Genomic DNA, 27287 nt, shown 5'->3' with positions numbered 1-27287 from the left:
CACAAACATGAACCAAACAAAGGGTGTTAGCGTTTTTTCACCAAAGTGCCGCACCAACACCAGAAAGTTCCCTTACTGAAGGTGTGACTTTCTTAGAGAAAGCTGGCAGCTGCATTTAATAGAAACTCAGAAACACTTCCCTGGGCACCGCCTATGTTTTGGGAGCAGCTGATTTCTGAGCTCTGCACTCTCCTCTTTCCCACAATTCCCCGCACTTCCCACTCCTGGGGAGCCCCGGGACCAGCAGGCCACTTAGAGAGGCACACTTCACCATCCTAACTTTCACAGATTTCCAACACTCACCAGCTCACAAAAGAAAGGGTTATTTTATGGAAAAAGTCAAAACAGCTTCTAGGGCAACATTTTGTAAGATTTATTGAAAACACCACATTAGAACAGTAAGATAATATCACTGCATTGCTGAAATGAAGTTTTCTGGGAGAAAAAGCCTCTCTACTCTGCTTTTTATTTTGTCTGTCTTTTTTCTTTCTTTCCTTTTCTTTTACTTTTTTTTTTTTTTTACTAATTGCAAGTTCACCACAACAGCCACATAAGAGTGGGCTGATTTCCCCAGCTTCTAAAATGGAATGAGATACAAGGTTTGTGAAGTCAGCTGGGCTGCACACCTCACCTAAGCCACGCGAGCATAAAAGCCCACATGCCCCGTGCTCCCAGCCCTTCTGCAGCCGCTCTAGGCCACCTCCGTGGTGCGTGCATGTTTAGTCACACTCAGGCAGGATTCTTTGATGTTCAACTCTCAACTCATCTTCTATCAGTGAGAATGCAGCTCATTGTAGGCTTAATGAGTCAGATGTTCTAGGATTCAAACAGTACACTACTCATTTTCTAAGGAAAAGAAAAAAATCTTTGGCCATATTTCAGCAAGAGAATACTAATGACATATCCATATTTTTAGGACAAATAGCCTAACTACCCAGTGAAGCAGGGTGTGGTGGGCTGACCCTTGCTTTAGCAATTTAAACCCTACTACACAGGTTCATGTTGACCATTTCATATTGTAAATGTTTTCATGGATGACTTTTCAAAAACCATAAGTTGCTTTCCAGTGAGGTTATTTTTTAATGTGGCCCTCTTATGTATGAAATATTTTGAAAGAGTTTTCTAGCTTATGGAATATTATAAACTTTTAGAAAACTAATATAAATGAGCTCTTGGTTTTAAGAACCAGGCAAGATTTCTGTGCGTTGAGACCACTGGATGTGGAGTTGATAATGGTTGAACGATGGAGAAAGGAGAGGTTCTATTGCTGTTTCTTTATCCCCCTTTGGGCTTCTTTTATCATTTCCTCTCTACTGCTGGTTTTCAGCAATTTGATTATTATGTTCCTCAGTCTAGTTTTTTCTGCTTGGGGTTCACTAAGCTTCTCGCAACTGTGGTTTTTTAGTTTTTATTTAATTTGGAACTTTTTCAGGATATTTTTTTCAAATACTTTTTCTGCACCTTCTGCCTTCTCAAAATCCAGTCGTTTGTTGATTGCCCTATAGGTTACTGATGCTTAGTTCATTTTTTCCAGGCTTTTTTCTCTTTATTTTGTATTCATTTCTATTTCTGTGTCTTCAAGTTCACTGATTATTTCCTCTGCAGAGTCGAATCTGCTGTTAACACCATCCAACGTATTTTTCAGTTCAGGTATGTATTTTTTTATCCCTAGAAGCTCAAGTTCGCTTTATTTAACATCTTTAATTGCTTATTGTATGCGTGTTTTCCCTCATGTCCTTGAACAAAGGAAATATGTTCAGAATAGCCAAGTGAACATATTCTTTATTCATTCTATCATCTCTGTTCATTTCCAGTGATTGATGTTTTTCTTGGCTATAAGTCTTTTTTTCTTTTACCTTTTTTGCATGCCTAGTAATTTTATATTGGATGCCAGGTATTGTGAATTTTATATTATTGGGTGCTCAGTTTTGTATACTCTAAATATTGTCACACTTGTCGTGATGTTACTTGGAATCAATTTTATTATTTCAAGGTTACATTAAAAGTTGTAAGAATGTGTCAAAAACCATTTGACTAGATGTGTGAGGGTTAATTTCTGGGCTCTCTGTTCTATTCCATTGATCTCCATGTATATTTGTATGCCAGTATCACACTGTTTGAATAATGGCAGCTTTGTAGTAAGTTTTGAAATCCGAAAGTGTGAGTTCCTCAGCTTTGTTCATCTTTTTCAGGATTGTTTTGGCTATTTGGTGTCTTTTAAAATTCCATATGATTATTAGAATGGGTTTTTTTAGCTCTGCAAAAAAATGTCTTTGGGATTTTGATAGGGATTGCACTGAATCTGTAGATCACTTTGGGTGGTGTCTGCATCTTAACTGTGCTGTTTTCCATTCCATAAACACAGAATGTCTTTCCATTTATTTTGGTCTATTTTACTTTCTTTAAGCAATGTTTTCTAGCTTTCACTGTACAAGTCTTTCACCTCCTTGGTTAAGTTAATACCTAAGTATTTTATTCCTCTTGATGTTATTGCTAATGTAAATGTTTTCTTAATTTTCTTTTTAGATTATTCATTGCTAGTCTACAGAAATGGAACTAACTTTTATGTGTTGATTTTGTACCTTGTCACTTTTCTGAACTCACTTACAAGTTATAATAGTTTAAAAAAATGATTTCTAAGAGTGGGGCCAGAGCTTCCTTTAGTGCGGTACCCAGTGCCTTGCATATCAGGCGGTCCTCTCACTCGGCCTGGGGGCAACATGACCTCCTCCCAGCCCTGTGTGAGTCTTAGGAATTTTTCGGCCTACTCCCTTATTGTGGTTCTTTCCCCAGCTCCTGGTATTTTACATACACACACATCCACAGATTGGTCCTTCATCGAGAGGTGAGGAGATCCCTCTGCAGATCTCAAGGCCTCTCTCTCTCTCTCTCTTTCACACACACACACACACACATTATGCCCTGAAACTTCTAGCCATCTTGGCCTCCTTCAACTCCGAAATCTGTCTCATCAACTCAGCCAGACCGCCAGGCTCTATCTGGACACCCCTCCTGGCACTGCAGCCCGGAAACTCCCTCTAGGCTGGAGCGACAGTGGGCATTCTCTCCTGCTCTCCTTCTGCCAGCAGCTACTGCACTGTGTTGTCCGCCGTCTAGTGTATGAAAACACATGAGTCATATGTGTTATCCATTTTTCTTATTTATTGAGGCAGGAAGGTAATTCTGAACTGTTAGTCCATCACATTCTAAAGCAAGATCTTACCTGCTCTCCTCATCTCTCTATTCTCCCAGAAAGTGGTACCTACCCTCCAGATTAGTCACTGGCCCAAGGTTGCCTCCTGATCAGTGCAGAAGCACTAACATCCAAAGCCAGGCCCATGCTGGACAACAAGCTGCTTCTGAGTCCTCTTCCTCATAGGCTTTCGCATAGCCAGCATCTCCCAGCCCAGTATCCCTTTGTTCCAAATGAAAATAAAACTCAGTCCTCACCTCTGGGGGGCTGCATCCCCTTACCAACTACCCAATGTCACTGCAGCCTCCTTTCAAAGCACAGGTGATTCTTAGAAGGAAAGAAGGCACAGACCAGACACCAGAGTCAGGTTCAGTAAGCCAGTGCTCTTGGCAGTAGCAGTGCTGGGAGTAGGTTGTCTCTGTGGGATATGGCAAGGGAGTGAGAACTGGCAACAAAATGCTTAGGTAGATGAAGTGCTCACCATGTATAACAATTAGGCTTAATAAGACACAATCTTTGAACCCAAGGAATTTAATAACTGATTTTCAACAGCAGACACAAATTACAACACCCAAAGGAATGAACTAAATGCCAAGTGTAAGATTTGAACAGGTCAAATTAAGTTCATAGCAGAGATCAAGGAGGGCCTCCTGGCAGAGGTGTGATCTGAGCCAGGACTATGTAGCTTACATGGGTGGACAGGAGGTCACCTCACGTAGGAGGGTGATGTGAATGAAAGAGCAAGAGTAGGAAACCATCTGAGCAGAGACTGGTATGACAAGATTACGGTTTTGAGAAGATCGATATGGATGCATGGTACAAACTAAACCAAATAAAAGGAAGACTAGAAATAAGAACATCTCTGCGGTCACTGGTGTGGCCTGAGATGGAGTACTGAGGCTCTGCACCAGTGTGGGAACAGAAGGTAGGGGGAGATGGACGAAGTGCTGCCCAAGGGGCACCAAGGGATTTCGTAATTGGTGTTAGATATGGGCTGAGAAAAAGCGATGTCAGTAAAAGGTAGGCCTTTGAGCGCTTGAATCTGTCAGTCAGTCACTCGACAAAGATTTTCCAACACCAACGATGTGCTCCAGCACCACCCTGGGCCCTGAGAACAGACAACAACACAGGGGGACATGTGACAGGCAAGCTGCTGTCACAAGTGCAGGTCCCCCCCCAGCCCACAAGGAATACTGCTATGCAAGCAAAATCTAGGGCAGCGACCTACGAGCTTCATCCTATGTTCCAAGTTCAAATACCGCTAGCATCCCTACTATGTGGGTTTTCATTTATACATTTTACGTGTGTACTGCTGCATTGATACATTGCATATTGGGTTGGTCAAAAAGTCCACTTAGTTTTTTCCATTAAAGAAAGACACCTTTCTTATTTTCACCAATACCTTTATTGATTTGGATATTTTGAGTATGTCGACTATTGGCTTCTAGTGGGTAGAGGCCAGGGATGCTGCTAAACATCTTCCAATGCACAATACAGCCCATGGCAAAGAATTATTTGGCCAAGATGTCAATAGTACCAAGAAACTTCTCATGCCACATTTGACATGTTTGATCAGTCACAGCATCTCCTCCATATACACTACTCAGATCTTTTTTACATTTTTACCTTCCTTGAAATAATAAAGCATAATAAGCTGAAAATGTTGCATATTTTCTCCCATCTCCAATATTAAAATAGCTACACAAAATTCACCAATTTTGAAAAGCTTTTTAAACGCACACTAATGTGACAGCTGTCACAATACAATGGACCAAAATCATCTCAAATCAAGTTAAAAACAACTAAGCACTACTAGAGCCATTGTATGGAAAAAAATTAAACTTTTTGGCCAACTCAATGCATTATCAAATTTTTTTAAAATAAAAATTGCAAAAGAATCAGCTCAAAATACATGTAAGTGTTAGTTCTAGGGTTTCCCCCTAAATCCCACGGGTTCTTCGGTCCACTGCAGACACCTACCTGCACAAGACGGGTTCAGTATCTGTGGCTTTTAAAGGAACAGTTACATCTCAGTATAATGCAGGAATAATTTTCTTTCTCACTTTGTGTATAGGCCGGTCTCTGGTTCACGGGTGACGAAGACATCAAAGTTCCAGAGGACCCTTTCGAACCCCTGCCATTCAATAGGCAAGGGCATCTTATAGAGGTAATGACTGAGGTCCCTGCGACAGTGACCAATTTCTTTGTTGTTCCTTCCACTTGTGTGACTTGTTTTAGACACACTGCTCCCCTCCGGCTGCTTTGCTGTGTCCCCACAGCACAGGCTTGCACACGCCCCAAGTGACAGCACAGGGGAGTCCTGGGGAAGGAGGCAGGGCCGAACTCTCAGAGCCCTGCCGTTACCTCTCCAGCTGGTCTCGGACAAGGCCCAGGGCCTTTCAGGCTGCTGTCTTCTCACACGTCAGATAAGCCAGGTTGTTACCACATTGGTCTCTAAGTGTCCTTCCAATTCTGAAAGCCTGGGATAAAAACCATCGTTTCACCAATACACGTTTTGGTTCATTTCTTTCTGACTTTGGCTGACACACACAACATACCAAGGGTTTGCCTGCAGTATTGCTCATGGCCTACCAGATTTAGTTATTATCAAAAATGTTATTATCATCAATAGAAATTATTGATGGTGATATTATCATTATAATGGTGGTAGTACGTTGACAAGAGTAATGATGTTAATATTATTATTACCTTTTATTCCCAAAGCCACAATAGAAAGCAATATCTTAAAATCTAAACATTACTCTGACTTGAGTGTAAATGTATAAAATATAAAAATATGCATCACACAGCCAAATTCAGTGAGATATGAGCAGAGCTGAATGGTGGATGTAGATATCACAGCAAACTATGTATATCGATTACTCAATTTCCAGCCAACCATTAGTCCAAAATTGCAGTACAAAATTGAGCACAGCTCCAGTTATAACCTCAAAGTGAGCAATTTCCTTCAATTGGATGCACATCTTTTAAGCACCTCTGCTACATGCTAGCAGACAGCAGGCAGGAGAAGGGGTCAAAGAATGACCCTGAAGGTCCAAGACATGAGGCTGCAGCTACAGGGGCAGCGTTTTGTCCGGGCTGTTGCTGGCTTTTTACAATGTGAACCTGGGGAACTGAGATCCATTCTCCCGTAAAGCTTTGGGAGGCTGGCTGACTCTAAATGGTTTTGTGAACAAATCTGCAGCGACAGAAACAGTTTCTCCGTTCCTCAGGAAGAAACCGGCAGACTGAATAGCACCTTCCTCTCCAGACGGAAGTTTTTAGAATGCCAGCAGGGCCGAGCCTTTTTGTTGCTTTCCCAGGCGCTAAAGCCAGAAGGCAGCCCATGCGAGTCAGCCCCAGGGATGCGAAGCAGCAAAGCAGGGAAGGACCTTTGGGTTCCAAGGAAGGGAGGGGCGCCCACCTGTTGCCATTCAAAGTGCTGAGAAGTGACAGGAAGGAAAGGGACAAAGTTAGAAGCAGAGGCAGGACCATGAAGCCTGATAAGGAAGTGCTCTTAGAGGCAAAGGATGGCTGATGTGTGCACGTGCGTGCGTGTGTGTGTGTGGTGTGTGTGCATTATACGGTGTCCAGAGGACCTAAAACCCGCGAGGAGTGGCGTTCCCCATCTCTCCCAGCCTCAGGCTCTGGGTGCACAGCCCTGTGTAAATCTCGGTGCTCTTGAACCGGGGTCGGAGCCACAGGCTCCACTACTGGCAGGTTCTGAGGTCTTGATGCAGTGGCCTGACCCCTCTGTGCCATCTTGTCCCCTCTCTGATGGGGCTGTGACGGAGGGTTCGTGACTGGTCCTGTACGCTGCGCAGACACTAACCACGCTACCTACATGTGGTGAAAGAGCAGTGGCCAACATACTGAAGTGCGAGGAGAAAACATGGGGCAGGTTTACTCCGCTGGCTGCCGCGTGGATAGGAAAGCCAAATCAGAAGAAAACAGCCCATGAGGAGGGAATCCCGAGGGTCAGGACGCTTGGGCTCTGTTCTCGGCTCTGCAGGACCTGCAGCAGGTCCCTCCGCCCCCGAGTGCCCCTGCATCCTCTCAGAGAGAGGGGCTGGGCTTCCGACTAAGGTTCCTCCAGCACCTCTGCCTCGTCATCCGCACTCTAGTGACCCAGGGCCTGTCTCAAGCCACACCCAGCAGGGGCCCCTGGGGACAGGCCACAGCCACTGTCCAGGGGCTTGGGTGACTGGGAGTGCAGAACCTGGTTGGAAGGCCCAGCTACACCCAAAACAGGAGCCCCGAGAAACATCTGTGCTGCAGTCACACCGTTGTCCCCTGACAGTGACAACGTGCAGTGACTGACATGTTCGGCAGCTCTGTGTCAGCTCCACAGCTCCCCACCCACTCGACACCCGGAGCGGGGACTCCTCTGCGTAAACTGTCCCAGTGTCCTAAAATCCCCAGGGGGTTCCTGAGAGAAGTCCGTTGACTTTTGCTACATTCAAACACACAGTTGTCTCAGTCTCTTCTCCACCACTCTGTCCCTGCGAAATTCTTCCATTGTTCTATGCACATTCATTGAAGCCGAGTCATGGTGTGAAGTACTGACCATTTTTGGACAAATCCCAAATGTCTGTTTTCACCCAAAACTCTTACAAATGTCAGACTGCTGGGTGCACCTGCCCACATGGCATCCCCACTTGAATCCTACAGACGTCTCCCACTCACCAGGCCCACAACCAAGAACCCAATGCCCCACCCCTGCTGCTCCACCCTTCCCTTCTCCACCTAAAGAGCTGTCCAGTCAGCTGGTGGCAACTCTGTCCTTTCCATTGCTTAGGCCAAGACCCCAGGAGTCACATCCAGTCCCTCAGGAAATCCTGGTAGACAGTGTACAGGGTCCGACCCAAATAGCGCTTTTTATTACAAAATCATAAGCATTTAATTCTGTACCATAGCAATATCACACTCAAGCACACCCTATGACACTTTAAGTGAAATTTCCAAATTAAAACTATAAATTATTACACCCGTGTTATTACCCAACCGACCACATTCAAGCAGGCGTTACCCCTGCTGGACCCTGCATGTGCAGGTTCAGACCACGCCTCCCACGCCCCGTTGCTGTCAGGGGGACTGGCCACAGTCAGCTGCAGCGGGCTGGCTGCGAAAGCCTCATGGTGTCTCCCTGTTTCTCCCCTCCCCCAGCTCAGATCACAGATCATGCAGCCTCTTCACCCCGTGTGGCAGCTCGGCCTGTTGCTCAGAGGAAAAGCTGAAGTCCTTAAGAAGCCAACCTGGCTTTGCATCTTCTGGCTCTTTTTCCCTCCCTCACCCCATCTCCTGCTGTTCTGTCCCTGCCTACTCTATCTGTGAGGCCCACTCTTTGCTGAGCAATGGGCTAGGCACCCACCTAAGGACACTGGCCTCAGCAGTGCCCCCCGCCTGGATGCTCTTGCGTGGGATGTCCTAAATCCCTGCCCCCTCCAAATCTTTGTCCTAATTTCAGCTTCTTTCTTTCAGTAGACTGTATTCCGCTTCTTTGTTAACAGAAATAATGATGCGCTGTACCTGCATAGGATTTATCAGAGCAATCCAGTAGAAATACAACTAAAGTTCAGTGATTCATGTAAAAGAAATGGGAAATAACCCCCCAAGGACAATGTCACCTCCCTGTTAGTGTTGGTCCCCTATACTCCTAGTCCTGCAGGAAATCCCCACAGTAACTCAGAGGCGAGGAGAAGATGAAGGGACTCGGGGTCCTGGAGAAACCCAGGCTTGGTGTCGGAGCATCGAGCATCTCAACCCGACCCCGTGCCTGGCTGACGGCAGACACTCAGCGACCATGTGATGGTGGGGAGGCTGAAGGAGTGAACGTACAGGTCCCATCCACCCCGACGCTTCTTTGCTTTGTTAGCTAAACAGATTTTGTGCATTTCATTTTTTCTATAAAAGTTATTTTTATTTGAATTTTCATCAGATTTGTCAAATATCAGATATTTCTTCTTCCAGCTTCATGTGTGTGTAATTAAATTTGCTCGTAGTTGTCAGGGTTGCTGGTGACAGAGAACAGCACGGTAGCTCTGGATCGAGGCACTTGCTTCTCACAGTGCAGACCAGCACCAGGTGCAAGGGAATCACCTAGGTGCTTGCTAAATTCGAGGAACCATAGGCTGCCCCAGAACCACTACCTGATTAGACTCTGCGTTTTTAAAAGGTTCTCCAGGTGACTATATGCACGTGTTTGATAAGAGCCGGTCACCTCCCCAGAAAGCACCTTGTCAGGTTTAGATGGGGCCTGTGTGCCTCAGCTTTGCAGGGCCCCAGGGGATGTTAAGTTCCCAGGTCCTAGCTCCCCGAGCTGACAAATGCACAGGACACTGTTCACAGAGCTGACTGTCCCTTCCATCCTTAGAATGAAGGAGAGACTTGCCAAACAAAGCGATACTCAGTGGTCAGCAGGCTCTCTCCCTGCAGGTGAGCCCACACTGGAAGAAGCCACCTTATTGTGAGTAGTTCATGTACGAAGTTCAGAGCAAGGTGGGCCAGTGTAAAGAGGTTTATGGCTAGAGTCCTGGTGTCTCTGGGCATTGTTCTCTTCCCTTCTCTGCCACAGAGAGGGATGTACCAGATGCTTCATGTTCCGGAGTCAGGGCCTAGTTTGTCAAGGTGGCACTGAGGACAGACAGAGGGGTCCTTGCTCTTGTGGCCCCCTTTCCCTGCTTTACAGGGAGGCCCCACCCTTTTTCTTTAGTGGCACATTCTTTCCTAAGTACGTTAATACCATTGATGTGCACATGGTTTTCTTTACCATTAGAACTCACTCCACAACCTATTTTTAATGTTTTTTTCATGTTTTTTTACTTAGCGTACTCTTTATTCAGTACCATTTGTTACGTTAGTTTTACTGATTCAGTCCTCAGAAAGTGACCTTATTCTAAAGCTGCTGGAGGAAGGGCTTCGTCGCCTCTCTTTTGACTATTGTAGGCATGCGTTATCTGCTTGGTGAAATTCCTTTCCTGTGACAGTTTTTCTTTAGGCTGTTTGCTGACTGTGAGAAGGACCCACCCCTGCTGGACTACACGTGGATGCTGCTTTATTTTGCTTGCCACCCGGACCCCGTGGAAGGGGTCTACAGGGCCCTCAGCGTGGCCACTGGGACTCATATCTTCCAGCCATTTGAAACTGCTACTATTGCTGCAGAAGAGGTAACTGAGTTCCCGAAAGGGACTCGCACTGCGGTCTGGAGGGGGTGGCCAGAGATCCTAAACCTCCAACAGCAAAGACCGTGTCCTTTCCATTTTCCTATTTTCCTGGGCACCTAACACAATGCTGTATATATACTGGGTCTTCAAGAAAACTTTATTCAATTGGACTAAGAACCGGTGCCCACTGTCCATAAAATGCTTCTATAGTAAAGTCAAAGTTTGCTCAAAGTTCCTGGCTAGCATCAAAGTGTCCCTGGAAAGGACCTCCTTCATTGGTAGGCAGTGCTCACCCTGATCTATGAGAAAGAACTGGACAGCGACACAATCAATTTGTCACACTCTAGGGGAATTCTGTGTCAAACCAATTCCAGCCTCAGACGTACCCCGCCTGTATGTCACACTGATCGTGTTTCAGGCCAAAGCCCAGCCACCTGCAATCCACAGACACTTGGTGTCACCTGTATCTGAGGACAAAGAAGCTTAATCTCCAATAGAATCTCCATTCCTCTTAGACTTCTAAGGGGTTGGCATTCCCTGGCTTTTTCAGGTGGAAAAGCCCCAGAACAGGGTAATAATGTACTTACTAGGTGCCCGCTGGCATGAGTTTTTAACTCTTTGGTCTTTCCTCAATCTTTTGGGGATAGAGCTGTGACCCTCAGGGTCCAATGCCTTCTCCTGTTCTTCCTTGGTAGACTGTGAGGGATGGAGTGACCCCCAGTCCAAATCCCTCAGACACCCCTTTTCCCTTCATGCATGTTGTCAGAATAGGGTATGCTGGGTCCCTCAGGGGGCAGGGGGTAGAATGGGACATCCCTGTGACAGCTTTCACATGCAGGAAGAAATAGGCTGTCTCGGACACAACCCTAAATTGTGTCCCTGAGCAGATGGACCGGCCGTCCTTCCCCTCCCATCAGGGCCAGAGCAAGGCCAGAGAGACGCCAGGTGCACTCACATCTCAGGTGTCTCTGTGGAGAGACACGTAAACAGAGGCCTGGATAAGGGGAGGGAGTCTTGCCGGTCTCTGAAGGAAGAGCACCTCGAGTGAAGACCGCCGTTACTGTGAAAGCCCTAAAGCGGTGTCATGCCCAGTGTATTCTGAGGGACGGAGAGTCAGACATTGTGGTTGGACAGGAGTGAGCTGGAGGAGTGGCCGGAAAGCAAAAGTGACAGGAAAAGAGCTCAGAGGCCTGGACTCTGCCGAGAGTTGGGACGAGAAGTCACTGGAGCCCGGACATCTCACGGAAAATGTGTGGGGTCTCCCTGGCTGCTGTTCTGAGACCAGACTTCAAGGGGCGAAAGAGACAAGGAGAGCTAGCTATTCAGGAAGGGTTTGCTTATCTATTGAATTCTTCTGCTATTTCTACCTTGAGTTGGGGGCACCATGTTACCCCAAAGCAGTTGCCACATAACAACTAATGTTTGCAAACATGGCAGGAACGAAGGGAGGAGGAGAAAGGAAAGGGAGTAGACTCCCACCTGAAAGTAAAAGCAGAGGAGAGAGAAGGTGAATCAGGATCCAGGAGTCTGCAATGAGCCAGACAGATCGGGAAGACAAAAGCGGGCCCTAGAACTGTTGCCACAGCAACAGACGGCTGCCTTGGTGGGCAGCAGCCGAGCCAGCTAGTGCAGGGCCCCGAATCCCTCCTATCCCTGAATCACTCGTGCAGAGTCAGCCACTGCCCCACCCGGGAAGAAGCTGGAGTCCTTCTCTCAAGCTCTTTGAAAGTCCAAGGACACTGCCACACCAGAACCAACCCACAACCGCTGACCAACAGTGAACCCATGAGAGGTAGGGGATGGAGCACGTGGGTCCCACGCCACACGTACAAGCCTGCTCGTGGCTTGCAGTGAATCCTGGGAGCTTCTGACAAACAAGATCTACCACCTCCCTCGCCCTTGCTTCCAGCCTGTGCTGCCGTCCTGCCTCCATGACGCTGCTGTTTCTGGGCCCTCTCCAGCTGTGTTCTAGTTTCCTGGGCAACCTCATCCCAGGAGGCCACAATGAGCCTGCTCAGAAATAACACCTCCAGCACATCCGTATTCATTCCCAAGGCTCTGAATCAGGTCTCTGCTTTTGCTTTCCACACAAACAACTAGAAATCTACCCCAACATTTCCGTTTTTCTCACTCTGTTTCCAAGACTCAGACTTCTATTCAACATGGCACAGACTTCCTGTTTAATCCACTTTTCCCTGGGTAATTTCAAAGACATTCAAGAGCAAAGCATAAACAAGTATGCACTAGTCCCAGGGAAACTTGTAATGAGTTGACACTTTCAGAAATGTTTTCCTGACCGATGTGGCCTGAGGTTACAGTGTTGGGATTTAGTAAGCTGTGAGCTTGAATCGTGCACATTTTGAATCTTGTCGAAGCACCTTGGCAGAGTGTTCGAGACAGGGTTCAAAACGCAATAGTTTCTGTTCTGCACTTCACCCACATAAGCCGCGTTAGCGACTTGTTCTGCCTCTGAGACGTGGGGCCAAACTGATGGAACGTGGAAATGCAGGCCCAGGCGCCTTTCCGGGGAAACATCTGTCAGGAGTCCTCCAGGGCCACCTCTGAGAGTGAGCCGCTCGTGACCCAGTATTCGCTGATGCCGTCATCGGTTGATAATATGACTCGCAGAATCTTGATGTCACTAATAACTGCTCATTCAGAAGCACTGGCTTTTCTCCAATCCCACATCCCTGGTTTTGCTCACACACCTACATTTAAAATTGTGATCCTCCCGACATCGGTTGGAGACAGCGTCCCTCTCCAGCATGCCCTGCAGCCTGGCCGGGACACTGTGCTGCCGCCCCGGCCCCGGTCTCAGCCTCGTTCCCCTCCCTCTGAACCACTGGTTCTATTCTGTTCCAGCCCCTTGGGGAGCAAGGAGCAAAAATAGCACAAGTTTTAAAAGCATTTTCTGATATCGATAAGTTAAGGATTCTTCACTAAGATTTTAAATGTTCAAGTTGTTGCCTTTGAGCTAAAATAAAAACCTCATTTATCCCATGATGATTATGCCAGGCCTTTGAAAAGTCGGTCCCACTGTCTGGGACTAACGCAGAGAGAGCAGGTTCCTCCTCTGGTTGTTCTCTATCGCCTGCCCATCTGGCCTGACTAGTCATCCGCTTGCCTGTGGGCTGTCTTTACGTGTCCACACAGCACCTCTGCCACATCTGAACAGAAGTTCACTCATTCCTCACTCACTCAGCAGGCGGTTTTACCTCTCCACTGTGTTCATCCCACCACAGTAAATGTTGGATTCTCCTAGGAAATTACTGATGGGTAGCCAGCATCGCATTCCCCAAGCTGCCCAGGTGGAAACAAAAAGGCCAGTTTCCCATTTCTGCCATGTGGCGTTTCCATTGTTTAACACGAAGAGGAGGAGAGTGGGAGTGGAAGGTGCTAGTGTACAGGATCGCTCTCTCCCAGGGGCCTAAAGAGAAAAGGATTAGCCATGTCGTCCTTGATGGGAAAGGTGATCGGCACCACGAGAGCCCCAGTGACCACCAGTCCCCACAGTCCAGCTCCGTTAGTGTGTTAGGACCATTTACATTTCAGCACAGCCGGGCATGGACCCTTCAGGTGGGCAGTTTGTGCCAGGAGGGGAGGCAAAAGAAGCCGAATAAGCTCTTACAAACCTGGGTGAGGTTCTGAAAGCTGCAGGCTGTGACTTCACTAACGCGGTAAAAACAGCTGTCGGGCTGGCTGACGCGAACTTCAACAACTTCGGTGCTGTCAGTGAAATCTACAAGCAATGTGGCAGAGTCATTCTCCTGCGAGAGCTGCCACCGGGTGGCTGCTTCGCCCAGGGGAGGCCGTGCTGGCGGCCCAGCCACCGCTGTCCCAGGCCCTGTCACAGCTGCCTCACTCTAAGTGAGCCGGGTGCTGTGTAGCCTGGAATTTTCATAATGCCTTTAAGTTAACGTCTCAGTTTTTATAACTGGCACTAGGAAGTGTAAGACTGACTAACATATCTGCAGCGTTATGGAAATACCATATAATAAGAGGAACTGAACATAAATTGAAAATGAGATGATGAATGAACCAGTGACTGATATATGATAAATTTCATTCATGCACTTGTATTGCTGGATGGGAGAAAAAAGAGCACACCTAGTTCAACTAAATCATTTGAACTTAGTGTTGTGAAATATTTCATTGTCATGTCAGATATATGATTCTGCTTCTATCTGAATAAAATTAAGGATTTAGGTTTGAGTGGTAGAAGTAAAGGAGAAGGAAGTAGACCGAAATTTTATATGGCTAACATTTTTCTAATGGAAATAGAATAGACATGCAGATTTTCCAAAAAATCAATAAAATAAAGAAGCTGGATGGATAGATAGGTAGGTAGATTGATAGATGATAGATAGATAGATAGATAGATAGATATACTTAATTCTATCTATCTGTCTATCTATCACCTAATGGAGCATTCTCTCTCTCTCTCTCTCTCTCTCTCTCTCTCTCTCTCTCTCTCTCTCTCTCCCCCCCCCAATTAGATTTAATCCCCAGTTTACCAAAGGATATAGAAATCTAAGCCTCACAGAGTTAGGGAAAATGCAGGGCCACCAGAAGCTTAGCTTTGTGCTGCATCATAACCTCTCTATACATGGAACTTAAGGAGCTATTGGGAAAGAACAATTACGACCTATGCACTTAATGCTTCTCCTGAATTCAATATTTAAAGACATTGGCACCCTTCTGTTATTTTAAGTCTAAATTAGTGCTTTTCCTCCCGGAGGTAAAGGAGAACCAGCACTCAGGTGTCCTCTGACATCAGGCCCACCCACATCCCGGTGATGCCTGTTTTTCTACAGCAAATCACCAAATACCGATGACCTCATCATCAGAAACACACACATATAAGCAAACACACATTTATTACGGTAAATACAGTAAATACAATTCCACTGTAGACAATTTGGGGTGCATAAAACAAAGCGGGAAAGAAATCACGCACGCCACAAACCCGAAGTAGCCACTCTTAACTCTTTAATGCACCTGTTTCCTTTTTCACTAAGAAGTATAGACATTCAAGGAAATGAAGGCCCTGGTGTACTCACCACTCTGTGTTCTGTGTTCTTTCTGTACTCAGTCTGTATGTTTTCTCACATCATTAGGTAATCAGTTTCTAAAGCAAAATTTTCATGGCCGTATAGTCTTCCATCACAGAAATAGACTATAATTCGTTACCAACGTTACATTTTTTGAATTGTAGGTTTCCTATAAACAACATTGCATGTGCATCCACATACAAAAGTTGTGTTCGCATGAATATTTCTTTAGAATAAATTCCCGGAGCTGTAATTACCGGGTCAAAGAGTAGGAGTATTTCTTGGGCTTTTGCTACGTAAGAATTTACCGCAGAAACGCATGCCCTCCACGCCGTACTCAGAGTGTCAGTGCCTGAGCTCATGGCTCTTGGACCCGTTTCAAAGAGCAGCACTAAGAACCCCAACATGACTTTCTGTATTCCATTGGCTTTCTATTTTGCCTTCTGAGTGTTTACTCGGGTTTAACTTCCAGTATCTAAACAAATGTTCACTTCACTAAGAATCCAGCAAACTTGAGAAAGGAACTTGCCATGACCTCTCATCTGCGGTCAATTTCTCAGTCAAATCCTGTTAAAAGTTTACAGCAATGAGAAGTCTGACACCAGTGACAAGAATTCATTCCAGTGCCGTTTGTTCGGGGATGCGGTGCACCTGGCAATGAGCCAGCGCGTGTGTGGTGACCGATAAGTGACACCCCACACTGGGGCCTCTGTAACCCGCCAGCAGAACTGGTCTGTGATTTTCCAGTTCACCCAACAGAGTCGCTTCTAAGACTTTGTTCAGCCAGCTTGTGGCAGACACGGTCATTCCATGGCAAGAAAAGCATGTGACAAAATCGCTGGTGTGTAAATGTCTCTATTCCTGGCAAGACGTTGGTCTGACTTCACGTTCTCTTCATTTGTTGGTGCAGAACTACTCCCTGACCGACATGCGTCCAACGCAGGAGTATCCCGAAACCGAGGGAAAGGTTATAAGTGAGAAAAGGGAATTAAGAGGGGAAAGGGAGGCGAAGGAAGAAGAAAGGCCTGCTAACGCCAACGCTGAAAAGATTGCCATGGAAACGCTGCTCCAGGTGTTCCGAGGAGAAAACGAAGGTCAGGGCGCTAACCAGCCGGTCAGCGCCCTGAGGAGGCAGAACATCTATGCAGAGGTTGGTTAGACGTGGTGGAAGGGGCGGCCCGTGCCTAGGAAAACCTGCCCCAAATTTGACCAAATTTTTATGGAATGTCTTCCTTAAGTACAAACCATTTTTTTAGCATTTGCAGGATTGTAAAGTTAATGAATTTCATTTTTCCCCCTTTTCAAAGAACTTCATAAAAGTATTTCAGGACCTGGGTGCCAAGAATCTGGAACCAGTGAAAGTTGCTCTTCTTTTGAAGCACCCTTTTATCCAGGACCTGATTTCAAGTTATCCGGACTATAAAATTCCCGTGAGTATTTCCCAACAGCATCCTGATTTGGCTGGGCTCAGGCTCCGAGTGGAGTGGGCCATTTGAGACGGGGACTAGCAGAAGGGGGAAGAAGCCGGGCTTGGCCAGAGCAGGGTCTGGGGAAGCTAAGCTGGTAATAGCGTCAGGTCAGACGGGCCAGCCTACAACACCCAAGGGCAGCAAGACAAGCACAGTGGGGATGGCGATCAGTAGTAGGGATACTCTCAGTACTGTAGGTAGAACCAAAAACACCAGGGGTAGTACTCCCAGTACTATGGGTGGTTCTAGAAACACCAGGGGTAGTACTCCCAGTACTGTGGGTGGTACTAGAAACACCAGGGGTAGTACTCCCAGTACTATGGGTGGTTCTAGAAACACCAGGGGTAGTACTCCCAGTACTGTGGGTGGTTCTAGAAACACCAGGGGTAGTACTCCCAGTACTGTGGGTGGTACTAGAAACACCAGGGGCAGTACTCCCAGTACTGTGGGTGGTACTAGAAACACCAGGGGTAGTACTCCCAGTACTGTGGGTGGTTCTAGAAACACCAGGGGTAGTACTCCCAGTACTGTGGGTGGTTCTAGAAACACCAGGGGTAGTACTCCCAGTACTGTGGGTGGTTCTAGAAACACCAGGGGTAGTACTCCCAGTACTGTGGGTGGTACTAGAAACACCAGGGGTAGTACTCCCAGTACTGTGGGTGGTTCTAGAAACACCAGGGGTAGTACTCCCAGTACTGTGGGTGGTTCTAGAAACACCAGGGGTAGTACTCCCAGTACTGTGGGTGGTACTAGAAACACCAGGGGTAGTACTCCCAGTACTGTGGGTGGTACTAGAAACACCAGGGACAGTACTCCCAGTACTGTGGGTGGTTCTAGAAACACCAGGGGTAGTACTCCCAGTACTGTGGGTGGTACTAGAAACACCAGGGGTAGTACTCCCAGTACTGTGGGTGGTACTAGAAACACCAGGGGTAGTACTCCCAGTACTGTGGGTGGTACTAGAAACACCAGGGGTAGTACTCCCAGTACTGTGGGTGGTTCTAGAAACACCAGGGGTAGTACTCCCAGTACTGTGGGTGGTTCTAGAAACACCAGGGGTAGTACTCCCAGTACTGTGGGTGGTTCTAGAAACACCAGGGGTAGTACTCCCAGTACTGTGGGTGGTTCTAGAAACACCAGGGGTAGTACTCCCAGTACTGTGGGTGGTTCTAGAAACACCAGGGGTAGTACTCCCAGTACTGTGGGTGGTTCTAGAAACACCAGGGGTAGTACTCCCAGTACTGTGGGTGGTACTAGAAACACCAGGGGTAGTACTCCCAGTACTGTGGGTGGTACTAGAAACACCAGGGGTAGTACTCCCAGTACTGTGGGTGGTTCTAGAAACACCAGGGGTAGTACTCCCAGTACTGTGGGTGGTTCTAGAAACACCAGGGGTAGTACTCCCAGTACTGTGGGTGGTTCTAGAAACACCAGGGGTAGTACTCCCAGTACTGTGGGTGGTACTAGAAACACCAGGGGTAGTACTCCCAGTACTGTGGGTGGTTCTAGAAACACCAGGGGTAGTACTCCCAGTACTGTGGGTGGTACTAGAAACACCAGGGGTAGTACTCCCAGTACTGTGGGTGGTTCTAGAAACACCAGGGGTAGTACTCCCAGTACTGTGGGTGGTTCTAGAAACACCAGGGGTAGTACTCCCAGTACTGTGGGTGGTTCTAGAAACACCAGGGGTAGTACTCCCAGTACTGTGGGTGGTTCTAGAAACACCAGGGGCAGTACTCCCAGTACTGTGGGTGGTACTAGAAACACCAGGGGTAGTACTCCCAGTACTGTGGGTGGTTCTAGAAACACCAGGGGTAGTACTCCCAGTACTGTGGGTGGTTCTAGAAACACCAGGGGTAGTACTCCCAGTACTATGGGTGGTACTAGAAACACCAGCGGTAGTACTCCCAGTACTGTGGGTGGTTCTAGAAACACCAGGGGTAGTACTCCCAGTACTGTGGGTGGTTCTAGAAACACCAGGGGTAGTACTCCCAGTACTGTGGGTGGTTCTAGAAACACCAGGGACAGTACTCCCAGTACTATGGGTGGTACTAGAAACACCAGGGGTAGTACTCCCAGTACTGTGGGTGGTTCTAGAAACACCAGGGGTAGTACTCCCAGTACTGTGGGTGGTTCTAGAAACACCAGGGGTAGTACTCCCAGTACTGTGGGTGGTTCTAGAAACACCAGGGGTAGTACTCCCAGTACTATGGGTGGTACTAGAAACACCAGGGGTAGTACTCCCAGTACTGTGGGTGGTTCTAGAAACACCAGGGGTAGTACTCCCAGTACTGTGGGTGGTACTAGAAACACCAGGGGTAGTACTCCCAGTACTATGGGTGGTTCTAGAAACACCAGGGGTAGTACTCCCAGTACTATGGGTGGTACTAGAAACACCAGGGGTAGTACTCCCAGTACTATGGGTGGTACTAGAAACACCAGGGGTAGTACTCCCAGTACTGTGGGTGGTTCTAGAAACACCAGGGGCAGTACTCCCAGTACTGTGGGTGGTACTAGAAACACCAGGGATAGTACTCCCAGTACTGTGGGTGGTACTAGAAACACCAGGGGTAGTACTCCCAGTACTGTGGGTGGTACTAGAAACACCAGGGGCAGTACTCCCAGTACTGTGGGTGGTTCTAGAAACACCAGGGGTAGTACTCCCAGTACTGTGGGTGGTTCTAGAAACACCAGGGGCAGTACTCCCAGTACTGTGGGTGGTTCTAGAAACACCAGGGGTAGTACTCCCAGTACTGTGGGTGGTTCTAGAAACACCAGGGATAGTACTCCCAGTACTGTGGGTGGTTCTAGAAACACCAGGGGTAGTACTCCCAGTACTGTGGGTGGTACTAGAAACACCAGGGGTAGTACTCCCAGTACTGTGGGTGGTACTAGAAACACCAGGGGTAGTACTCCCAGTACTGTGGGTGGTTCTAGAAACACCAGGGGTAGTACTCCCAGTACTGTGGGTGGTTCTAGAAACACCAGGGGGTAGTACTCCCAGTACTGTGGGTGGTTCTAGAAACACCAGGGGTAGTACTCCCAGTACTGTGGGTGGTTCTAGAAACACCAGGGGTAGTACTCCCAGTACTGTGGGTGGTTCTAGAAACACCAGGGGTAGTACTCCCAGTACTGTGGGTGGTTCTAGAAACACCAGGGATAGTACTCCCAGTACTGTGGGTGGTTCTAGAAACACCAGGGGTAGTACTCCCAGTACTGTGGGTGGTACTAGAAACACCAGGGGTAGTACTCCCAGTACTGTGGGTGGTTCTAGAAACACCAGGGGTAGTACTCCCAGTACTGTGTGTGGTACTAGAAACACCAGGGGTAGTACTCCCATTACTGTGGGTGGTTCTAGAAACACCAGGGGTAGTACTCCCAGTACTGTGGGTGGTTCTAGAAACACCAGGGGTAGTACTCCCAGTACTGTGGGTGGTTCTAGAAACACCAGGGGTAGTACTCCCAGTACTGTGGGGCTACCTTGGATCTACAACAGAAGTCTAGAGGTAGATAATTAAAGCTGGGTGGATGGCAGTATTAGTGTTCTGGGTCATTTCAGCCACCTAATGACCTTAGACTATGATTGAGAAGCCTGAAGAATAAAGTCCCCCTTGCGGAAGAGAAGTGAGCAGACCGTGACCCTCAGCCAACGCTGCCACATTCGTGGTGCACACTGTCTGTGCAGTTCACACGGTGTCAGTGCCTAAGACAGCTTGGCTGCCAGTTCCATCAGGGAAAGAAACGGTGCTCAAGATGGGGAAACTGAGGACAAAGCCCATAAAGACTGGACCAATCCAACAGAAGGAAGGGGAGGGGAGGGGAGGGGAGGGAGAACTGCACCTCAGAACTCACTTAGTAACCAAGCAAGTTCAACTCCACATGCTGAACGTACCTCCCTGGGACCAGTCTCCCATCTCCAACAGCAGGAGCTAAGAAGGGCAGAGTGAGGTGGGTTGTTACGACCACCTCACTTGCCACTTCAGCAGCACGAAGACCCCTTAGTTGGCTCCTGCTAGTTTATTAGTCTTCCTTAAGACTAATAAAGTGTTCAATAAGTTTAGGATAAAAGCACTTTCACTTTGATAAACTACAGGTGGTATAAAGTACATTTCTCTCTGGTTCTCGGTGCCCAGAAACTACCCATGCCCAGAAATGAGACTATCTAGATTTAAATATCTTTGTGTCTGGATTTATTTGTCCTAAGTTGGTGATCCTTTTTTATACACATTTCCTTACATGTGTTGATACCAACTCACCCTGATTTCTAATATGCTAGCAGACCTAAGCACTTCCCATAGGAAAGCAGGATCACAGCATTTAAGAACACAGTCTCTGGAATCGGAAAGTCAGGGGACTGACTCGGGGGCCTACCACTCCCGAAATGCCTGACTTTACCTTTTCTTGATCCTGGCTCACTCCTCTGTTCAGTGGGGACGACAGCCGTTGCTACTGAAAGTTTTTTTTTAATTTAGTTATTTTTCAAGTACAGTTTTTTTGTCTATTTCTCCCATCCCAGCCTCCCCCGCCCTGTGCTCCCCACCTCCCTCCCATTTCCACCCCCCTTAGTTCTTGTCCCTGTGTCCTTCCTATTTGTTCCTCCAAATCCCTCCCCCTTTTTCTTCTTAAATTCCCTTCCCTCTCCCCTCTGGTCACTGTCCCCTTGTTCTCTATTTCAGTGTCTTTGTTTTTATTCTGCTTGCTTGTTTGTTTTGTTGTTTAGCTTCCTGTTAAGGGTGAGATCATATGGTATTTGTCTTTCCACACCTGGCTTATTTCACTCAGCATAATGCTTTCCAGTTCCATCCATGTTGTTGCAAAGGGTAGTAGCTCCTTCTTTCTCTCTGCTGCATAGAACTCCACTGTGTATATGTACCACAATTTTTTGATCCATTCATTTACTGTTGGGCACCTAGGTTGCTTCCAACTCTTGGCTATTGTAAATTGTGCTGCTATGAACATTGTCGTGCATAGGTTCTTTGAAATTGATGTTTTAGGATTCTTAGGATATAATCCTAGCAGTAGAATTGTTGGGTCAAAAGGCAGGTCGATTTTTATTTTTCTGAGAAAATTCCATACTGTTTTCCATAATGGTTATACCAGTCTGCAATCCCACCAACAGTGAACTAAGGACCCCTTTTCCCCACAACCTCTCCAACATTTGTTGTTTGTTGCTTTATTTAGGATGGCCATCCTGACTGGTGTGAAGTGGTATCTCATTGTGGTTTTTATTTGCATCTCTCTGATAGCTAACGATATTGAGCATCTCTTCATGTGTCTCTGGATCTTCTGTATGTCCTCTTTGGAGAAGTGTCTGTTCAAGTCCTTTTCCCATTTTTTAATTGGGTTGGTTGTCTACTGAAAGTTTTGATGAGGATTAGATGAACTTGTGCATCTAAGCACTTGCCGTGGTACCTGACACATGGTAAGCGCTACGAAAACGGTGGCTGTTATGAGTACTAGTCAATACCAAGCCCTTACTACTGATGCCGGTAATGTAAGGATCCATGGGAGACAGTAATGGGGACCCCACTCGGTTGCTGCTCTCAAGCAATCCACTTTTTGCAAGGGAATTTTGTCTTGCGGGAATTACAGAATAATTACATGAGGTAAAGCACCCAAGCATGTAATTATAGGAATTGAAAACACAGGGCCTTTCTGTATGTGTGTGCTAGTAGCTGACACGTTAAAGATGGCCAGGGCTTGGAGAGTGGAGGGAGAGGAGGGGGTGTCTAGCGGGCTTTGGGTGCCGGGGTGGAGAGGAGGCAGCGTCCCCGGGGAGAGGAGAGGCCTGGCCGTGTGCTTGGGGGCAGGACTGTGTGGGAGGAATGTGAAGCTGGGTGGTGGGAGGGCAGTCTATGAAGGGTGTAGTGACCCCCTCGGAGCAGTGAGACCAGGCCAGACTGCAAAGGACCCAGGGGTCACCCAGGGACGTTAGGGCTCCGATTTGAAAAGCAATGGAGAATGAATAGGCTTCTGAGCAGGGCCGTGAAATGGTGTTGATTTCTTCGCCCCAGAGTGTCTCTTTATCTCCTAATCATATCCTTGTGTCTCTACATTTAACAGGCACTTTTAGAAACTGCTTGTGTCTCTTCATTTAAATAGGTCTGAAATATTTAGCAATGTGGTGGGCAGGTATTCTCCTCTGGGGTATTCACACAACATTTATTGTTGGCACTGCAACTAGCATGTTACATGTCCCTTTTCAACGTCTTACACTTCATATTTTCATTAACAAAGAGTAGCTTTCTTCGCCACTTTGAATGAGAAGGGCGCAATCCTAGAATTACTGGGGGTAGAACACATCAGAACTAGACACGGAGCGGTGAGAGGCAAGGAGTGGGTGTCACATGCAGGATGGCGAGTTGCAAGCTGTGGAGACCTGCCCCCTTCTTTTTCCCCTGGACAAGCGTCATTCTGCATAAGAGGGACCCCTGAAGCCCACCCCTTTAGACTGCATTTTATTCTGTGTGTTTTCTTCCACGTCTCAAGGAAGAGCCCTTTTATTTTGGCCCAGAAAAATAGTTTCCAAAATCCCTTCGATTGGGCATAACAGGATTCATCTTATATTGCCAAGAAGCAGGAGCATAAAATAACATGACAGGTAATTTTCTCCACCAATGGGAGAAACCCTCCCTGTGAAGCCAGGACGATTTGGGATCATCCTTACTCTGGCCAGAATGCCGGTGTATGATTTATTAACTTGCAGAGAAGATTCTATCTGTCATTTTCCCAAGAAAAAAAACACCACCCATCCATGACTGCCTTGGACAGCCAGCCCCTGAAGAGGTGCCCTGACTCCAAGAAAGCTGGAGTCTGGAGTCCACAAGGCTCTTTTTAGTTTGTGCACTTCTCTCATTTTAGAAGGAGTTTCCTCAGCTTGCAGTGCACCTCAGAGGAAGTCCTGCCGCCGTTTTGGAGAGCGTGGCTCCTCTCTGCACAGGACTGTCTCCAGGGTGGCAGGATGTCTGGCAGGTTAGGCTGCACCCATTGTGTTCCAGGAGCACCTCGACGTGTTGAACTCCCTAGGCTGCTGCCGCACCTTCCCCAGTCTTCCCTGGCCAAGGCTGTCTGACTCCAGTGACCCTGTTCCACAGGGCCAGGGTGGCCTGACACTCCAATAGCAGAAAGAGGGTTTGTCTGTCTGCCAGTCAGTCGGTCAGTCCTCTCTGTCTTGTTCCTCCCTTGCCAGAGTGCTTCTGCTGAGTCACCGTCTTCAACCCTCCTCCTCTTGACCTTCACATCTCCTCCCCATCACTCCCCCTGGGATCTAAGGAGAGGACAGCGATCCACCATACTCAGGACTCACCCACAACCGTAAATCAACGGGGAGCTGGGCCTGCAGCCTGAAAGGCTTAGTTCTGATATTCTAAAATGAAAGAAGTTTCCTTTCTAGTAACATGATCTATTCTCATTTTCACTAAGCAAAAAAAGGAAAGACAGAAACAAAGAAAGAAAGAGAGAAAAGAGTCTCTGAGGACTCAGGTGCTCATCATCATTTTTTGCTCCAGATATCCATGGCCAAGTCAATAGATCACATTTTAAAGTGAACTTTAACCACAGTGATGTTATTTGAAGATCTCTCAAGATAAGCAGAGCAAAAACTAGAGTGTGGTTTTTCTGGTTAAAAGTTGTTTGCTGTTATAAACAGTGGGAAGTGAAGGTTGTTGCCTAACAGCTCTGTTTACAAGGCTCATGTTTGGAAGCAGGAACAGCTTTTAAATACATCTTCGAAAAAGCTGAGTGGGCGTAATCATTTTCATCTGTCTTATTTGTGCCCCTGCTGGGGGTGGCCTGGCTTTGTGGTCAGGAGGGCAGGCTCAGGACCACACCGACTGCTGGATTCACACCCACATACTGCGTGATCTCAGGCCAGTGACCCCATCGCGCCTTGGTTTCCCCATCTGTAAAATGGGGTTACCTATCATGCATACTCCATAGGGTCCTTATATGGATTAAGTTAATTAATACATACAGAAGTGCTTGGCAGACATACATCGCTCAATAAAAGTTAGATATTATTATTATTATTATTATTATTATTACCGTTATCGTTAGTGGTCCATTGGTAACTGCAGTACACAGGAAACATTTCTGAGCTGTGTAACATTATTTGTGGAAGAACTAATCAGCTGGTGTGTCATCTCTCAAATTCAGCATCTGCTCCTGGAAAGACAGAAAGCTGTCCCCGGTGCACGGCCACGGTGACAGAAGGTCCAAACCGAAGCCCCAGGGAAACCTATGTGGGAAACACCTGTGTGGGAAATCCAGATTTCATGTTGGATTCTATAGTTATTCAACTGAAGTCACCCATGTAACTCCGACTTTCATACATCTGGTCCAACGGGTTACTCTCGAGTAGTGTTCCTACATTGTTAGGAAAATGCTCCGGTTCAAGGCGACCAGGGTGGTGAGAACACTGCAGCTGGGTTAACGTGAGTCGAGTCCGTTGCTTTCCCGTGGCACAGACATTTACGAATGCAAATGAACCCATGATTTTCTGCACCAACCTAACCAGTGGAGTGTCTTATCATGAACGCATGCTGAGTACATGGAAATTTCCCTGAGCAAACCTCTAAATCAGGCACATTGCCTTAAAATTGAGGTTTCCATTCAATGAGAGAAACTTTTGGTATTAAAATTAGAACATTACAGGAAAATTTCTGTATAGATCAAACAACATGAAAACAGAACACCTGTAAAATGGAAGTGCGATTTGAAGGGACTTGGATCCTATTCTGTCTTCAAGGTGTCTGACTTTAAGTATGCTCAACCTCCTCCTTTGTCTTTATAACAAAACAATGGACATGTTAGCTTCAGTGCTTCGTGTTTCCAAAGCGCCCAGGTCAAACGTGTCCACTCGGTCAGCCAAGCTTTTCCCAGTTAACTGCTCCTGAGACTTACGCCCTCGATTTCAGCTACAGTCACGGTTGGTTTGAATATCTGGCATCTGGCCTTCTCCCCATGCCACAGAGCATCAGATCATCCCAGGGCCACTCCACCCTCACCCCCAGGCTGACAGGCCACAGCTTCGGTTCCGTCAGTGTCTGTCCACAGAAGACGCGCTCTTTGCAGTTGCCGTGGGAGGGCCCAGCCCCAGCGAGCGGCCTTCCTTTTTCACTCAGTTCACTCCACAGTGGCCTGTGGCTGTGGGAGATCTGCGTTTTCAAAGAAAAGTCCCCTCAAGACAATGATTCATTGTGATTCCTGGCAGGGACTGGTGTCAGCATCGTGTGTGTCACCCGGCAGAACTAACTCATGTCTTCATGAGTGAAATGGCCACAGTCAGGTAGAAACCTCTGGAACGCAGCTCTGAAGAAAAGAAATTTGGACCCTTAGCTCTTGGAGGGGAGGGAGACCTAGACACCGTGTAAACGTAATTCTACATTTTCCTCATGTGTTGTATCCCTCCTATGTTGTGATAGTATTTTAAGTTTATTTTTAAACATATCTGAGATGTAAAATGTAAGCAAGCTGGGTGTTTTAAGTGGATAAAAACATATTCTTCCACTTTGCATATATTTTTAAAAAATGAAGAAATGAGCACATCCCCAACTCCTCACTAATCTGCTGGCCTAAATTCTATAAATCCATAGCAGGATTTACTTGGCATTAGGATTCTCCTTTAATAGAAGGTGAGTCCTGTTTCTTATTTATTAACAGGGAAATAACCTTTGACTTACCCACTATGTGCCAAACTCTGTGTAACTGCTTCTACCAATGTTATTTAATCTAAAGTGAAAACTCTACCATTAGGTGAGGAAAAGCAGGCTCCAAGCTCTCTGGTAGTTTTTCCGCATCTACAACAAGTAAGTTGTAGGGCAGGATTTACTCTAAATAGAGAATGATTTTATCAAAGGGAGAAAATGAAAAGCAGCTTACTGTTGAAATCCCTGCCACGTTACCTGACCATTAATCCTAAATCGCTTACAAACGTTAGTAACTTCTCTTTGAATCTCTTCTCTTAGGACATTAAAATAATCCTCCAAAGGAGTGAGCATGTACAAGGAAGTGATGAAGAGAGATCTCCTTCAAGATTCATGGAGGAAAAGAAATGAAAGCCAAAGAGTAGGGCGTGATTTTTATAATTCGGCAATGAATCTTCCACCGTCAAATCTCAACATGGTGTCTGTCATGTATGTTATTGTTGTAAGTGTAGAAATGACCCCTACCAGGTTATGAGGGGTGGATGGATCTAAGGTCCACTTTCTTAACTCCCAAAATAATGTTCTGTAATAAACCTTAAATTTCTGAGCAAAAATCCAAAGTAAGGAAGAATGCATTTTAAAGCGATTCTGAAAAATAGAAGGCACCAAAAGAAGATGTTGGGAAATGAACACATGAGCAATTCTGATGAGAAATGTCTAGAAAGAGGCACAGGCAGTGAAAAGTCCCCCAAAGCTCCACGCCAGAG

General features: G+C 46.8%; 1 protein-coding gene and 1 pseudogene across 1 annotated transcript in view; both read left to right on the top strand.

Annotated features, from left to right (window-relative positions):
- Positions 1 to 27074, top strand: part of SPEF2 (sperm flagellar 2) — a 143712-nt gene extending 116638 nt beyond the window's left edge. Inside the window, exons 32-36 of the mRNA XM_037129058.2 lie at positions 5268 to 5360; positions 10180 to 10359; positions 16318 to 16557; positions 16715 to 16837; positions 26842 to 27074. Of these exons, the coding sequence (XP_036984953.2) occupies positions 5268 to 5360; positions 10180 to 10359; positions 16318 to 16557; positions 16715 to 16837; positions 26842 to 26931 (726 nt within the window). The 3' untranslated portion in view covers positions 26932 to 27074. The remainder of the gene's footprint in view (positions 1 to 5267; positions 5361 to 10179; positions 10360 to 16317; positions 16558 to 16714; positions 16838 to 26841) is intronic.
- On the top strand, positions 13805 to 14223 carry LOC119037026 (2-iminobutanoate/2-iminopropanoate deaminase-like; annotated as a pseudogene).
- Positions 27075 to 27287: the final 213 nt, after the last annotated feature.

This window comes from Artibeus jamaicensis, unplaced genomic scaffold (assembly GCF_021234435.1).
Source record: "Artibeus jamaicensis isolate MK-2021 breed Jamaican fruit bat unplaced genomic scaffold, CSHL_Jam_final scaffold_369, whole genome shotgun sequence".
NCBI classification, from domain to species: Eukaryota; Metazoa; Chordata; class Mammalia; order Chiroptera; family Phyllostomidae; genus Artibeus; species Artibeus jamaicensis.
The sequence above is the reverse complement of the archived record's forward strand: the minus strand, read 5'-3'. Positions and strand labels throughout refer to the sequence as shown.